We start from the raw sequence: 15,426 nt of genomic DNA, 5'->3' as shown, positions 1-15,426 counted from the left end.
TGCAAACTTAAGTTTCTGACACCATTTCAGGCTTGGATGAAGGCAGATTCTGTAAGGAGAGTAGCTGTGTAAAGGGTTACGTATGCAAAGGATGTTGCAATGGTCTGATCATAGAGCACACTGAAAATGTTACAGTGGGAGTAACACATTAACATGAAGAGTCTGAAATCAGATGTCCTGACTGATGCTTCCACAGTGGTGCAAGTAAAATACTCTTGGATTCCACTCCAGTGCCAGCAGTGCAGGCTGATCTTGTGTAGTAATGTGGAATGAACTTGCTTTCTCTTCCTTACTCATGGATACTGGGATGCTGGTTTGCAATGAAATGAAGAGCATTCCATGTCTTTTGAAACAATAGAGAGCAAGCAGTTTGGTCTCCTTATTAAAATAAAATGTCTGTAATTGAATTTATAGTCACACAAAACCCTATTCTTCCTCTGTTACTACTTTCTCACAATGAACTTGGTCTTGCAGAATGAAAGACAAAGATCTGCAACAAGGGATGTTCCAGTTGAATAAAAGGAATAAAAGATTGTAATCTTTACAATGAAAATCTTTCAGCACAAGGGACAGTTTGTCAGAGAGCCTGTGGAGTCTTCTTTATCGCAGATAGGTGACCAGGGCTTTATCTAGCCAACATAGAGGGTTGAATCCTAGATCTTTGCAGGTAAAAGTTTTCCATGGTAGCTTTATAAAGACGGGTTGTCCTTTTGAGGTTTGTTCATACATTGCAGTATTTTTTTTCCTAGTATAAGGGAGCGTAAGGTTCTTTAACTATATGGTAGTAAGTGTAAAATGACTTGTCTGCTCTTTCTGAACCTAAACTGCTTTGGTAACCCTCAACAAGATTTTTTACTAGTTTCTTGTCAGAACTTAAATAAACTGGCTTTGAGAAGAACTTTAGCTGAAAAGGCAAGTTAAGTGTTTTGTTAATTGTTATTATTTTGACTTTTTTTTAACCAGTTTATTGTATTTATTTACTGATACAATTCACAACTTCTCCTTGTAGCTAAAAAACGTGACATCTATGACAGATATGGAAAAGAAGGCTTAATAAATGGAGGTGGAGGTATGTTGTCAATTGGCAGTTCTTTCTTTGTTCTGCTGGAAAGCCATTTTCTGCTGCTTTTTTAAGGAAGAATCTAGGATTGCCTATACTATAACCTAAAGAACATTATGATTATTGTGTTTTATGATTTGTGTACTGATACCTGGGAAAAAAAAAAACAAACATAGAATTAATTGCATTAATATTAATTAGGAATTAAGTATTACGTTCATTTACTTTGTGTGATACCTCAGATGATGTTAGAAATATTAGGGATTTTAATATATGTTGGCTTGAACTTTATTGGTAGTGCAAGTGTGTGAGGGTGACTGAAATTCAACTTGTTTCTTTGCAGGTGGAAGTCATATTGATAATCCATTTGAATTTGGCTTTACATTCCGTAACCCAAATGATGTCTTTAGGGAGTTTTTTGGTGGAAGGGACCCTTTTTCATTTGACTTCTTCGGTAAGTAACCTACTTGTTTCAGTCACATCCATCTCTGGTGTGGCTGATTCATTTTGAGCTTAGAGAACATACATAGCTAAAGCAGCTCTGTGAGAAGTCACTCTGAAAGTAAGTGGTAAACAATTCTGTATTAAAATGTCTGTTGCAGTCTCCTTTTTTTTCTCAGTTGATTGATAGTACAGGCTAAGTTTGGATTACCAGCTCATGTTTGTCAGAAGGCGTGGCTTAAAGAAAACTTAAATTTGTGGCAGCTCTGGCTCTGTAGGTTGGAAGGAAATAACATTGGACAGAAGTACACACTGGGATTCTGTGTGGACTTTGCCTGCTGAATTTGACCTGTTTTGATCTGTAAATATTGAATGTAGTTTGGAGAGCTTCTGGACTGACTGGGTTACTTTGATAGGTTACAGTGCATCTCCCAGGGTGAACTGCTATATGAGAAATGATTTTCTGTATCAAGATAAGAACAGCTGCATGCATCATCTAGAGAATGTTCCAGGTTTTAGGTCACTTGTTTTCCTGAGGGATGGAGCCTCTGTAGGTACAGGTATCTACAGATAATGTAGGTATCTCTTGAAGTCTGTGCTTCATTTAGGTAGAGGAAGCAAGTGTGTGACAAAATTGTTAAACTGATCTTACCATAGTGCTGATGCTCGTTTGTCATTGTGATTGTATTTGCTCAAGTGTGTGAGGATCTTCTCTGAAGTGGTAGAATTCAGCATCTCAGTGTGTGTTCTGCTGCATGAGTTGTGACCTATAATGGAGATCAGATCCTATGTTCAGTATATACTCTATAACTTCTGTATGGGCTGGAAAGTAAAACCCAGGTTCTAGAGCTGGCCACTACCCTTCAGTTAGCAGGAGCTAGGCAGGATGCTTCAAAGTATGTCAAACAACATTAGATGCCTGTGTGTCTAGACAAATAAATCCAGCAAGGAATCGTGCTTTTCTCTGTGGTCAGATATGTTAAGCTGGATGTTCTTTCTGGACTTTGGCTGAGAAAAGTCTTTCTCATTCTATATAGATAATTAACTTGGCAGCTCCAGTGCGTATAAATGCTTGTTTTATCAGTGTACCTTTTGAGATCCAGAACTCTGACAGTACCTTTGATTTCCAACAGTAAAAATGTAACTTTGTTATGTGGCCAACTAGGCAGATGTTTTTGTCAAAGAGGAACTCAACTGGATATGTTATGTAGTTTGGTTCCATTATATAACAGAGACTTATTGCAGGTTGATTTCTGCAATACTGATTGCATAAACAATAGGTGGATGTTCTGGAGAAGTGTGGTGAGTTACTTTTAATGTGTAGTCTAAAGAGTCTTCACCTGGAAGAGGAAAATTGCGTGCAGTAATCCTTGTAAAATGTATTTTATATGAAATATATTTTAGGACATTGTTTCAAAAGTAGCATAACTTCATGAGGCTTTTCATCACAAGGACAGAAGGTGACTATTGAGTAGTTGGAGCTAAGGGAAGATGAGATAGAAATAAGGGAAGGTGACATAGAAATTTCAGGGTAAGTTACCTAGAAATGGCAAGATCACATTCAAAAGCCTTTTTAATTTAATTTTATTTTAAATTTAGCTACATTCTTGCTAGGGCATAAGAGCAAAACCATAGTTTTAATCCATGCGTAATCCCATCTTGTGGTAATTGTGATGACTAGATATTCTAAGGCAAAGCGAATTTGTTAGTCAACATTTTTTACATTAGTAAAACTGCAAATGAAGGTGGCTTTAAATTAAAGCTGTCTTGTATGGAAGCATGCAACGGTTATTCATGGCGTGATCTGGATCTTACTGTCAGTGATGTTTCAGAAGTAACTTCATAGACTCAAAGGAAGCATTTCCCCCACCAACATTATCACACAAGAACAGATGGAAATAATGCAGTGACTCCCTACAGCTTGTGCTGTTGAAGAGTCCACCCTCCACATTCTTCTCCGTATCTTAAAACTCAGACCCTTGGCTGCTGTCCCCCTGGATGCAATGAGGAGCTGTTTGATAGCACAGTGGCCTAAGAGGAAGTCCCAGACGTGCCTTCTTTCTACCTTTAGTCAACTGTATTAATTGTGTGTGTCTCTGAGCTGGTTCAGCTTGCTAGTCTCCAGAATCGTATTTTCCTTGGATATGTCACAGGTTAAATTTGTCTTTAAGAGGACAAGCAGGTCATACAGTGATAGTAGAAGAATCCTTCGTTTTTAAGTTATGCCTGAGCATTTGCACAATGATCTGTATCTACGTAATTATGGCATAGGTGGGATTAAACGATAAGTTCTCAGTCTCTTTTCTGTAGGAAATTGCTAATCCAGAATCACTGCTATATATCTTTAGGAAGACTTTTCAAATGCTAGGACAATTCTGCTGGTAAGCTTTCATAAGTAAGTGGGACAAGCATCTGTTTGACATTTCATTTATGGAATGTGCAATTATAAAAGACTGTGGTGAAATATACTAGGCAGGTGAATCAGCGCTGTTTGCAACAGCATCTTCATTTTATTGTAAATATGTGTTATAAACCTATAGTGCTTTGTTTGAGCATGCTATTCTGATTCTGCTATTCTGATTCTGCCATTCTGACCTGCATTTATTACAATGATTGTGATATGGTCCATACAGTTACCTACAGTGTGCTTTGATACATAGAGTTTGTGGCAGGCTCTGTCTTTGCTTGCTGAAACAAGGCAGACTGTAATACTGAATACAGTTCAGTTATACTGCTCCCTTCTGTAGGGGCTGAGCAGCTTTGCAACATCATTTTGCTCAGTGCATTGCATTTATGGTGTCATCCTCCTGCATATGCAATATAGGCGTTGAGCTTTTCCTCAGTGTCATATTTTAGCAGAGGCAATAGTGTGGCTTCCCTTGCAGTAAACAAAAGGAAAGAAGGTTTACTGGTTGGGCAGGTAGTCTATGGGGTGGTGACTGAGCAGTGATGCTGTTTTTATAGTGACCCTTTGCATGCTTAATTGTAAGATTGCCAAAACCTCTGACTGCAACAGTTCGTGCAGTGAGAACACTTGCAGTGTGACTCTTCAGTTTTTTAGAGGTGAACAGGGGCACTGCGTTGGGATAAGCTTTACTGTGTCATGAGGGTTAACATGGTAGTACTGCTTATTCCTTTCCTCCACTTTATCGTGCTTTCCTGCCTGCTTTCTTTCAGATACTCCAGTCTTGCCAGTGCTGAGTCAGGTTAGCTCACGGATGCAGGGGAAAACTAACAATACAAACATGCAGTGTTTTCTTTTGGATCAGTGAGTTAATGCCACTTGTCATACAGTCTGCGATCATAGGGCAGGAGAGCAGAAAGGAGCTCATCTTTTCTAGTATTCTGCAAGTGGGTCATGCTGCTGACAGTGAGAAAATCCTGTGTCACAGCTGAGAACTGAGGGTGAGGAGGGGATCACGACCCGCTTCATTTTGAGCTGCAGTGAGATTTTCGGTGGTGGTGGTTGTTTGGTTTGTTTTCAGGTTGAATGATGTTGTGTTCCTTCCTACCTACATATTAACTTGGCTTATGTCACTGCAGACTTTCCACCTAACAACAGCAAGAATCCCAGAGTCCTTTGCTGTGTTTCATTTTTTCCTAACAGTTTAGGGTGAATTCTTTGCTTAAGCACTTTTCTCTCCATCGTCCCTGTGTCATCCCGCTGATCCCAGTAGAAAGCTTTCCCTGTCTTCCCAAACCCTTCACCTTTGGTCCCTGTGCTTTTTACTGTTTTCATGATGCCATGAGTTTGACATCAGATGTGTGCTGACCATTTCTTTTGGTGCCGCATCTGATAGTTTGTCATCTCATAAGCTTCTGATACTCACCTGATTAAAGTGAACAATATCCAGTAGTACCTTAAGGTCCAGCATTTTGGCTTTATGATGTTTGTCAATTGCACAGTATATTGTATTTTCCATTTTTGGAAGGGCCTTCACTCGTGGTATCACAAATTACAGCAAAATTCTTATTGTAAGAGGAGTCATTCAAACAAAACCCCCCAATATTTTGCTATTAGCTTCATTTGGACCATTTTGGAGAAGCTGTCTATTTGAAAAGGTTCTCATGCATTTGAAAGGTGGTGCTAAATCATAAAAATAGAGCTGACAGGCTGAGATGTTATTATTGTGCTGAGTGGGACTATTCATCATCCTGATTTACAGCCTAAAATCATAAACAGTGCCTGAGCAGTTGTGGGGTTGCTTTATGCGTGTGGATGTGGTGGTGGATACAACAAATGATGGTGCAGAAGCTTCCTGCTGCCATCACTGCTCAGTGTTTTTTGGCATTTTTTTCTCTGTACTGTACTTGAATGGCTGTCAGCGCAGCCATGAGGAGAGAATATTGCCTTGGAAAAGCTCCCCATGTCCCTGCCTTGTGAGTTTTCTTGCTGAGGATTCAGCAATCAGTTGCAATCAGGTTTCAGCATGTAATTTATTGGAGAGAATTACTGGCAGAACATGGGAGGTTTATTAGCAGAACTGCAATCTGGAATCACCTGAGGCTGGAAGTGGAGTAAAGACTTCAGGTTTTTTTGGTGTGTAGGGTTGCCAAAGGCTGAAATAGAGCACACCCAAGTGTAGGTTAGGCAAGGAGTAGGCAGTGATGCGTTTACAGCTGTGTTGACAGTGGGGATCTCTGGGGGATTCTGGGATCTCCCATAAAACCATCATTTTTGGCTGCTGCTTTGTGGGAGAGTCCCCTGTAGAACAGGCTGATAGAGTGGGGGGATCGTATACTCAGAGCTTACATGGCAGGTTGTTTTGTTTCTATTCAAACTCCAGGTAACAGGAAAAATTGAGCTATTAATAGAAAGCTTAGCAGTGAAAGTAATATAATATAGATCATTTGTACACGTGAGTGAATGACCTTCATAACTAACTTCTGAGTCACCCAAGCAAGAATATATTAGGCTTCAAAACAATTAACTGCATTGGTTTGACTTACCAGCTGATAAACTATCTTGGGGGGGAAGCAGCTTTAAAAAGAATGGTTACAGTACTTGTTTGGGAAATGCTAACCATAGTTATAGGTTCCCATGTTGCTATGCCCAAGAACTGGTTTGGCTTGTGATGTTTTAAAGATAATAACAGATTATCTTGAGGTAAAAAATAGCGCAGGAGCACAAAAACAAAAAAGCATGGAAACAAGGAAACTTAGTCATTGCTTGGTGGCGTGGGTAAGATAAAAGCTTGGTCCTGCCTTTTCTATTTAATAACTGTGTAAGCTAGGGTTGTTTTTGTTGTTCCTCGCATTTTCTATCTTCCCTAGTGGGAATATGTTTTTGGACCTTAGGAGCTTTATTTGTTCAGCCTTAAATACAATGTGACTCTTCTGTAAATGAATCACGTGTGCTAAGTAGTAATTTTTATTACCAGATTGATTGCTTTAGAGATGTCACCAGTGAGTTTACTTGGTGATGTAGAATGCACCAGCTTGGGCTTTTGTGCTGATACCAGGAGTGGGCTAATCTTTTATCTGTTAATCTGTTAATCATCTTGTTTGATGAGTTGAAGTTCTTGAACTTTGGAGTTTAAAATAAGAAATATATATGTTGAGTATGTGTTACGTGATTGAAATCTAAAGCTCTTTGTTTGAAGAGCGTTAGTAAAAATCTTTTCAGATAGCCACAGTAATGTCTGTATTTTAGGAAAGCTTGATTGCTTCTAAATAAATAGGGATATTCTTGCACAGGTGTTTATGTACATATATGAAATCATACATAAACAAAAATGTGTTAGGTGGGCATTTTTATATGTATATAATATCTATCTTTAGAAAGAATCTATTGCTCTGCTAATGGGAATGGAATTGATAACTGATGCTGACGTAACTGTTGTGTGTGAATCTGACATGTTTTTTTCCATGGCACTTTCTGTTTTTCACCTTTTTCTCCTGCTTGATGGTGTCTGAACGTCTCTTCATAAGTTTGTGCACAGTGTCCCGTAATTTACTACTTAAATCTGCACCAGAATAAATGTTTAAAGTACCTAATGTGGCAAGGGCTAAAATAAACACAGAGTAGTTGAAATTTGAGTTATTGTTCAGTCATTGATTGGGCTTTTTATATTTCTATTATTGACACAAACCGTTTGGAAGTTACTTTTCAGAGATCCCATAGTGGTGGAATGCAATAGATCTGAAACAGCAATAAGCTGTGGGCAGTATTTATGTCCAATATTGTAAACACTGTTAAGTTCTGAGATTTTAATTTTTCCACAGTGTTACTCCTTACTGCTGTGTAGAGATCGTGATAATGCATCTGATGAGTTCTAAATCTGACAAATACTGAGTGGACACAGTCAAGTTGGTATTTATTTGCATTTCTTTTATCATGATACCCAGTCAATTATGCTGTGTGAGCATCTGAAATAAGTAAACTTCTGTTATAACTCTTACTATGCTGAGACATTACAGTAAGTTTACTGTTGTTTTAATACTAAATGGCTAAAATGATAAGGAAATCAATTGCTTATAATTGTAATTCTATATGTGAGGTGAGATTAACCTCTTTAAATGTCTTTTGTTTTGTAGAAGATCCTTTTGAGGACTTCTTTGGGCGCAGACGGGGTCCAAGGGGAAGCAGAAGCAGAGATGGTGGATCATTTTTCAATGCCTTTGGTGGATTCCCTGCTTTTGGAAGTGCTTTTCCTTCATTTGACACAGGTAAATAGTGTAGCATTTAACAAAGAATACTTTTGTCTCACAAAGGATTTCAGTGTGGTAAGCAGATAAATACTTCGAAAAGTTGCCTTCATTCAGGAAATTGTGAGACTGATATTATGGGAATTTAGTCTGCTTTCTAAAAAGTCTGAATGTAAATAAAACCTTCGTTACAGTATTTGGTCTACTTGAAAGTTGATAAAAAGTGAACAGACCTCTAAGACTACGTTGCAGTTGTTTATGGCTTGAGAATAGTTTTGGTTCTGTTTGTCCTTGAGCATTGGTGTGACTGTGTTAAGTTTTGGAAAGCATCCTGGGAATATTGTGTTTTGAAACTTGTGGTACTATTTAGAACAAGTTCTGGAATAGTTAATTTGAATGGTGAGGTCTGTGTCTCAGAGCTTTTTGAGAGTTTATGGTAGTTAGTATTGTTTCAAGTGTTAAGACTGAGTATTTGTTGGGACGTTTGCAATACAAAACAAAACTAAAGCTAGGAGGTGGTCTGATTAGCTGATAAATTTGAAGATCACAGTCATGCAAAATTATGGCTTTAGTCAAATAATTGTCACGTTAACATTTTCCCCGATAGGTTTTACTTCATTTGGCTCGCTGGGACACGGAGGCATTGCTTCGTTCTCCTCTACGTCATTTGGTGGTAGTGGGATGGGAAACTTCAAATCAGTATCAACCTCAACTAAAATAGTTAATGGCAGAAAAATTACTACAAAGAGGTAAGAGAGAGATTTCCATGAAACTATGTAGAAATACATAGTTTTGCATGTGTATAACTATTTACATACACACAGTATATATTTATATTTGTATTGGTTTGTATTACTACTCTTGATGCTGTGATCATCAGAAAATTTGGATTTTTCTGAAAAAAATAAAGGCAAAAAAATGGTGTTGGGTTCTGTGACCATTGGCTTTGCTGAGTTGCTTATAGTTATAGCATGTAAAAATGGAGAAGGTAGTGGTTTTGTCTGAGCTCCTAATAGCTGAGAATTGTTCAGCCTTGTAGGGCCTGCTGTGGGACTGCCCACTTGTGAAATGAAGGTGTTTTCAGGTATTGCATGTAGCCTACACATAGGGAACGGAGAAACTGCTATATTTGGGAAAATGTAGAGTACCCTGCATTATGTTCAGTACTCTTTCATCTTATTGATCAAGTAATTGAATATGATTATTGCACTTAAACATTTAAGGAAAAGAAATACCCAATGAAAATCATTTTTGCATAAAGTTTTACTTTTGAATGGGAAGCCATTCTTCCATTTTATTAATGTGGATGTGTTTTCCTCACCGAGTTTGATTTCCAGAGTTTATATCCATCTATTTCTTCATTTTAGTCATGAAGGGAGAATGCCATGCTAATTAAAATCTAGGTGTGAATTAACTGTATGATTCAAACTTACAGAAGGAAAATTGCTTTCTGGAAATGAGCAGTATGAGTGATGGAATACACATGGTTACTGGTTACAGCTTCTGCACTGTTAATTGTGAAACGTTGCCAACTACTGTTGTGTTAAGCAGGCAGTGCTCTGTTACACTTAATTATCTAGAAGCCTAGGTTTGGTGTAGGCTTTCAGACTGCTGTTAGCGCTTTAAAATAGGTAACTGTCTGTTCTGTCCTACAGAATTATTGAGAATGGACGAGAGACAGTAGAAGTTGAAGAAGATGGCCAGTTAAGGTCGCTAACAATAAATGGTAAGGAGCAGCTGCTGCGCTTGGATAACAAGTAATTCAACGCACGCATTTAACAGAATTTTAAGCTATAACAGCCACCATTTGAGGATTGACAGGAACAATTTTTGAAGATTTCAAATGAACTCAACTTTCTGTATATCCGTACTTAATCTTAAGTAGTATAAATAGCTCACTGGAGCTCGTATTTGTCATAGACTTTTGAGTTAATTGTTGGGACCACATCAATAGGACCATTTTTTGTCCTTAAAATTGTTGTAAATTTCTGTATGCACTTTTCTTTTTAACATATATGATCCAAGGTGAACCATGATCCTTCAGTAGCGCTAGGGCAAGATGTACACTAACAATAGCATGAATCTTGCTTTCTCCAATTTGTTTGAAATGTGAGCCAATAGTAGTTTAAGTCTGCTGTGAAGTTAACATTTCCAGGATAAGGGTTTAATAATTTCAACTTTTTTTTTTTTTTTAACGTTTACTAGCGAACGATGTTAATACATTTCTGGTAATGCATTTCTGGTTTAAATAAATTAAGGATGTTTTCTAGTTGTGCATGAATGCAGACGACTTAGTAAGTTTTGACAAATGTTTAAACGTGTAATGTAAGCAAAAGGTTAACAAAAGTGAAGCAAGTAAGCTGGGTCTTTTGTCATTTGCTAAAAAAAAATAATTCAAAATGAATAAATGCTGATGTTTGTGGTGCATTCTTTCATGAATGGCATTTGTAACCTTCTTGTGTCTGTGTGTGATTCGGGCAACTTGGGAAAACAGTGCTTTATTTTTTTCCCCCACCACCTTTTTCTTTCATCTTAAGGACGAGGGCCTTTTTTTCTTTGCGAATGTTTGCTTCAGTGTGACTGAAAATGTATTTAATTTCTTTTCTAAGCCTGTGTTTGAAGCACATGTTTTTAAGAAGCATTCATTGGCTGACTTTCTTAACTCCATCTTTTGCCATAATGCTGTTTCCCAACCCCCCCTTCCTCTGGACCAAAAGTGTGTCCCTCCATTTAAAAACAAACAAGTTTCCTGAGGCTTCAGGTTCTGAGCCTAATTCAAAAGATAATGTCCAACATCCAAAAGAAAAATCAGCCTTTCTGATTTTGGTTTCTGAATGCTAAAATGTTTTTTGCACATTTTGAGAACAAGCATAGTTGATTTGGAGAAGATTTATGCAAAACTGTCAGGGACAAATGAAAGGGAAACGTCTGGATGAAGGAACTCGGTTTTGACTTTTTGTCATCAACTGAGAAAATGATGGTTGAATGTCCCTCTCTCTTTCAATCTATATCTATATATCTATATCTGTACATAGATATATAGATATAAATTTTTCCTTTCAACTAATTGAGTAAGGCAAAGGGTCACTTTGTAGCTAAGTCCAGATTTTCAAAGTTTAGTGAAAGATGATTTGAGAATGTGAAGAAATATGGCACGCAAAGAAATATTGGTATATGTGAATGCCTGCCAGCCTCTGTGTAATGTCACACTCAAATCATGGGTGTGCAGCTTCTGGCTTTGCACAAGCTTTGAACATCTGGCCTTCACCACGTTCTGTAGTCTGGCTTCATGTTTAGGAAAACAGCATGGTGTTTTTGGGTTATCATTTAATGCCTTCTTATTGAGCACCATCTACTCAGTACTAACAAATGCATCGATTATTAAATACAACAAAGATTTGCTCCACTTTGTCATGCAAAAGAGCTGGTTCAGCTTTCACCTAAAGCCACCAATCTGAAAAAAACTGCTATAATTTAATGCACATTGAGAGCAGAGTTAGCCTCTCAAATTTCTCACGTTAAGTGCAGAGAACCAAATTGATAGCAGACATTAATGTATACTTTGATTTTGGGACTAGAGATGTTATGTCCTTTTTCAAGTTCTTTGCAGAATTCTCAGTTCTTCAGTGTTGTGGGTTATTTTTTTGTGTAGAAGCACAAACTCAGTCTGGAACTTAACAGACAGTGTTTTCTTATTGATGCTGTTTTTTCCTTCCCCTTGTGTGTTTCCTCTTGATCCAGATGACAACTAGACAAGTAATTTATTTCAATCTCTGACTTTGTGCTGTCTTGAGTTCTGAAAAATGTTAATTTACCTTTATAGGATGTGTTCCTTTAAGTTATGTAAACTGTTTAAAAAACAAAAAGCTTCTAAATTGATTAACCAACTCAAATAAAATTAGGACAATCTGGAGCTGAGTTTGAATTCCTTCCTGTCGATACCCATTAGGTTTTATGTTGAGCTGCTGAACTTTACCTTCTATTTTATTCTCTTTTTTGATTTTTAGTTTAACACTTAAAGTAGCTCAAGTTAATGAGGCAGTTCTGGTAGCACAGCTGCACGTGGCAGTTCTGTACCGATGTGCTTGCATTTGTTCTTAGAGATTTAAAACATTCACACAAGGGTAAATTGCAGATTGAAAAATGGACACCTTACACGTGACCAAAATGTTGTAGTCTCCACCTGTTTCAATATGTAGGATTATTAAGAATAGTTGAGCTCCACAACACCCAGCTTGGTTTCTAAAACAAGAAAGAATCCTCATCCCGTGCTTATTGTGGATCCAACTTAACGCTCTTTCTTCCTATTATATATTAGATGTTCAGACTTTGTTATTTTGCTGCTGAAACGAGTTTCTTTTCTCTGGAAAAATACATTTATTAGATTGCTCTGAAAACTTTTGTATCATTTCTTACTAACACGTACTTAGCATGTTATGTTCAAGGCTGACACACTGTGGATCATCCCAGGCAGCAAAAATCTCCTTACACCTCCTATTTTGGCCCAGGTACCTCAGAATACTTAATAACAGCAAAGGTTCCTGATTTTGGTGAATTCTACACATCACATACGCAGTAGGATGAGAGCAGACAAAAATGGATGTCATATGGTAAAAAGTATCATTTCTTCATACTGGAGGGATTAATTTGAATGCTTGGGGGCTCCACCCAGTTTAAATCAAACCTCTTCTGGCGGTTTGGAAAAACTTAAGATGGAGTTCTTGAATCTTTGAAACCTTTGTCACTTCCTCTTTCATGCCCTGCTTCAAAGTTCATTGGTAGAACACAATAACTTTGTAATGCTTTCTCTTGGTGCAGCCTCCTTTTGGTCTGTTGCGCATGGTGGTAACTTCAGTGCAGCACACTAAACTTTTCAGATTGCATGGCATCTACCCTTTTCACTTTGCTTTATTGAGAACGCTGTGATTTTTGCCTCAGAATGCTTCACGTTTTAAAATTGTTGCAGCTGTTGTGGCTCTCAGTTCTTAGAAGACCTCATCCTTTGAGAATCACGGGCATTTTTGTGGTTTAAGTGGCAGAGCTGTGCTCTGCAGAGTGAACACGCATGGTGTTTGTAGGTCAGACTGTACCGGCTTGTGACTGAGGGACTCTGTCTTCGGATGCCGAAGGCAGGACTTGGGAAAGACTTTAAAAAACCCAAATGCTCTAAATAAGCACGAGTATATTTTGTACTTCTCTGTTATTATTTGTGTCTGACTGTACTGTGTGCTTGCCTCCCTGCTAGCTCTAGGTGCAAGAGGAGATACGGCTGTGTTGTAATTTAGTGTGCTTCTGTGTTTCAGATCATGACAAGGGATTTGTTTTTTGAGTCCTGAACTTTCTTCCTGAATCTGTTTCTGTTCTTTCTGAAACATGAGCTTGCTTCCTGTTTTGCCTTGGTTTAATTTGTGAGTGTAAAAAGATAGCGCCTAGTTCTGAGTGTTGCGTTTTGCAATGACTGTGTTATAGATGTGTGATGCTTATGGCCAGAGAACTTCTCAAAAGAACACTATATTAGTACAATGCTTTAACATGGTGTTAGAATTCTTGTTGGCCTTCTTGTGTTTTAAAAGTGATTTTGGAAGATCTTTCTTTGGTCCTGATGTTGTGAATGTCTTAGACTTATTGTAAGTCATTGTGTTCTCTCCAGGTGGTTGCAATGCAGACATCAGTAACTGGATAGAGCCAGCTCTACCCAGACTTTGAAACTACTGTTTGCTCCCTCTGGCCTTGTTTACTTAAAGACTGACTTGTACCTTTAAATTTGCTTTTCGTCGTACTAAAAGTAGTTTGGGTTTTCATCTTGTTGTTGCTTGTCTTCAGGTGGTTGTCAGAGTGCTGTCAGCTGGTCTTTTCAATGCAGCCAACTTCAAGTGCAACTTCATAGAAAAAGGGGAAATAAACCTGTAGTTGCTGACTTTCCAGCACTTGAAATAAAGCTGAATTATTTAACACAACTGCATGTTAATTCTGAGAGAGATTAAATGTTAACAACTTGTAAAGACTGCAGTAAGGGTGCAAGTCCTTTACGTGGTATGACAAATGGCGTGTTGTATTCAGGAGGCTTCAGTTCTTATTGACTGTTGAATGTGAAATATGAAGCCTGCATTATTTCTTACCTTTATGTTTATCTGAATGGGTTAATGGTGTGGGTTAAGGAATGTACAGCCTGAGTGTCCATGTGGAGTTCAGATTTTAGAGCACACGTTCCTGATGGCCAGAGGAGAGTTATTTTGGTTTTGTCTGTAATGTAGTTGCCTGAAGCTGTTAGCAAAGCAGCTAAAGATGCAAAGTAGCAGCTCTGGGATAGAATTTTTCTATCTTTGCTTTAATCACAAACTTGATTGAAATTTGTTCCCAGAGGGGACTTTAGCTGCAGAAACAACTCCTTAGGTCTGCAGAAGCCTTTACGCATCCCGTAGAGGAGCTGAGCTGACCAGTGGCCTTTCAGTTTCTCACCAGAAGTACATGCGGTGTGTGTTAATCATTGAACCTGATACATGGAATAAGATTAACTTGCTTATTTAGCACAGGTTTGTGTAACTGTCTCTATAGCCACCTCTGGCAGTTTCCATGGGCATGTTGTTGGAGGCTGCCCTTTACTCTGAACCGAACAAAAATGAAACCATAAACTTAATCAGTATTTGTCCTCCTGTTCTGATATTTGTCTTACTCAGCAACAGGCTTTCACTTATTTATGTGAAAGTACCTATTCCATAGTGCTTTCACATTTGGTCTCTGTCATTATCCTTCCAAAGGGAGCTGGGCTGGGAGTATTTTGAAGTTGTTTTGGGCTTCTCTTTGGAAGCTCAGCCTTTCCTCCAGGCTGTCTTAGCTGTTCATAAGACTAAGTATTTTTTCTTCTAATAATGCTACGTCTCGTCAGATTACTATTTGGTATGTTGATTTCTTTGGAAATGCCCTGTTAGGTTGTTGCTCAGGCATGTCCCAGAATTATTCTGCTGATCTCTACATATATGTGCCTCATGGCTGCTTATGGGAAATACAATCAGATCCTTATCATCATATATACTTAGTTTCAGTAGAATCATAGTATCTTCAGTTGGAAGGGACCCCAAGGATCATCAGGTTCCAATCCCCCTGCTGCAGGAGGGAGATTCTTAAACTGTTCTTTACAAACTGGGAGGTGAGTGAATGTTGTGGGAAGCAGTTAGAGAGCTATAAATTCAGTTTGCTTTGGATGCATTCAGATACTGCTGGCAAGCATGTGTAATGTTCGTGTACTTCTTGGCTTGAGTCTTAAACTTAGCTACTGA

General features: G+C 38.2%; 1 protein-coding gene across 45 annotated transcripts in view; it reads left to right on the top strand.

The window, feature by feature from the left end:
- Window positions 1–15,426, top strand: part of DNAJB6 (DnaJ heat shock protein family (Hsp40) member B6) — a 111,812-nt gene that overhangs the window by 10,362 nt on the left and 86,024 nt on the right. For 41 of the 45 annotated variants that reach the window (XR_014943668.1, XR_014943667.1, XR_014943665.1 and 38 more), the window contains 5 exons: window positions 1,010–1,069; window positions 1,404–1,514; window positions 8,039–8,170; window positions 8,757–8,898; window positions 9,805–9,875. Coding sequence is in view for 25 of the 45 variants with exons in the window: in XM_085540678.1 (XP_085396804.1) it covers window positions 1,010–1,069; window positions 1,404–1,514; window positions 8,039–8,170; window positions 8,757–8,898; window positions 9,805–9,875 (516 nt within the window). In the remaining 20 variants the exon portion in view is untranslated. Of the gene's footprint in view, window positions 1–1,009; window positions 1,070–1,403; window positions 1,515–8,038; window positions 8,171–8,756; window positions 8,899–9,804; window positions 10,601–13,799; window positions 14,108–15,426 lie in introns of those variants that run through there. The other 4 variants (XM_085540688.1, XM_085540687.1, XM_015852823.3 and 1 more) reach the window with 2 other exon arrangements.

The sequence above is a fragment of the Coturnix japonica genome, chromosome 2 (genome assembly GCF_054131305.1).
Source record: "Coturnix japonica strain WE chromosome 2, WE-NBRP24, whole genome shotgun sequence".
Taxonomy (NCBI): domain Eukaryota; kingdom Metazoa; phylum Chordata; class Aves; order Galliformes; family Phasianidae; genus Coturnix; species Coturnix japonica.
Note: the sequence above shows the minus strand (reverse complement) of the source record. Positions and strands in the feature narration are given on the sequence as shown.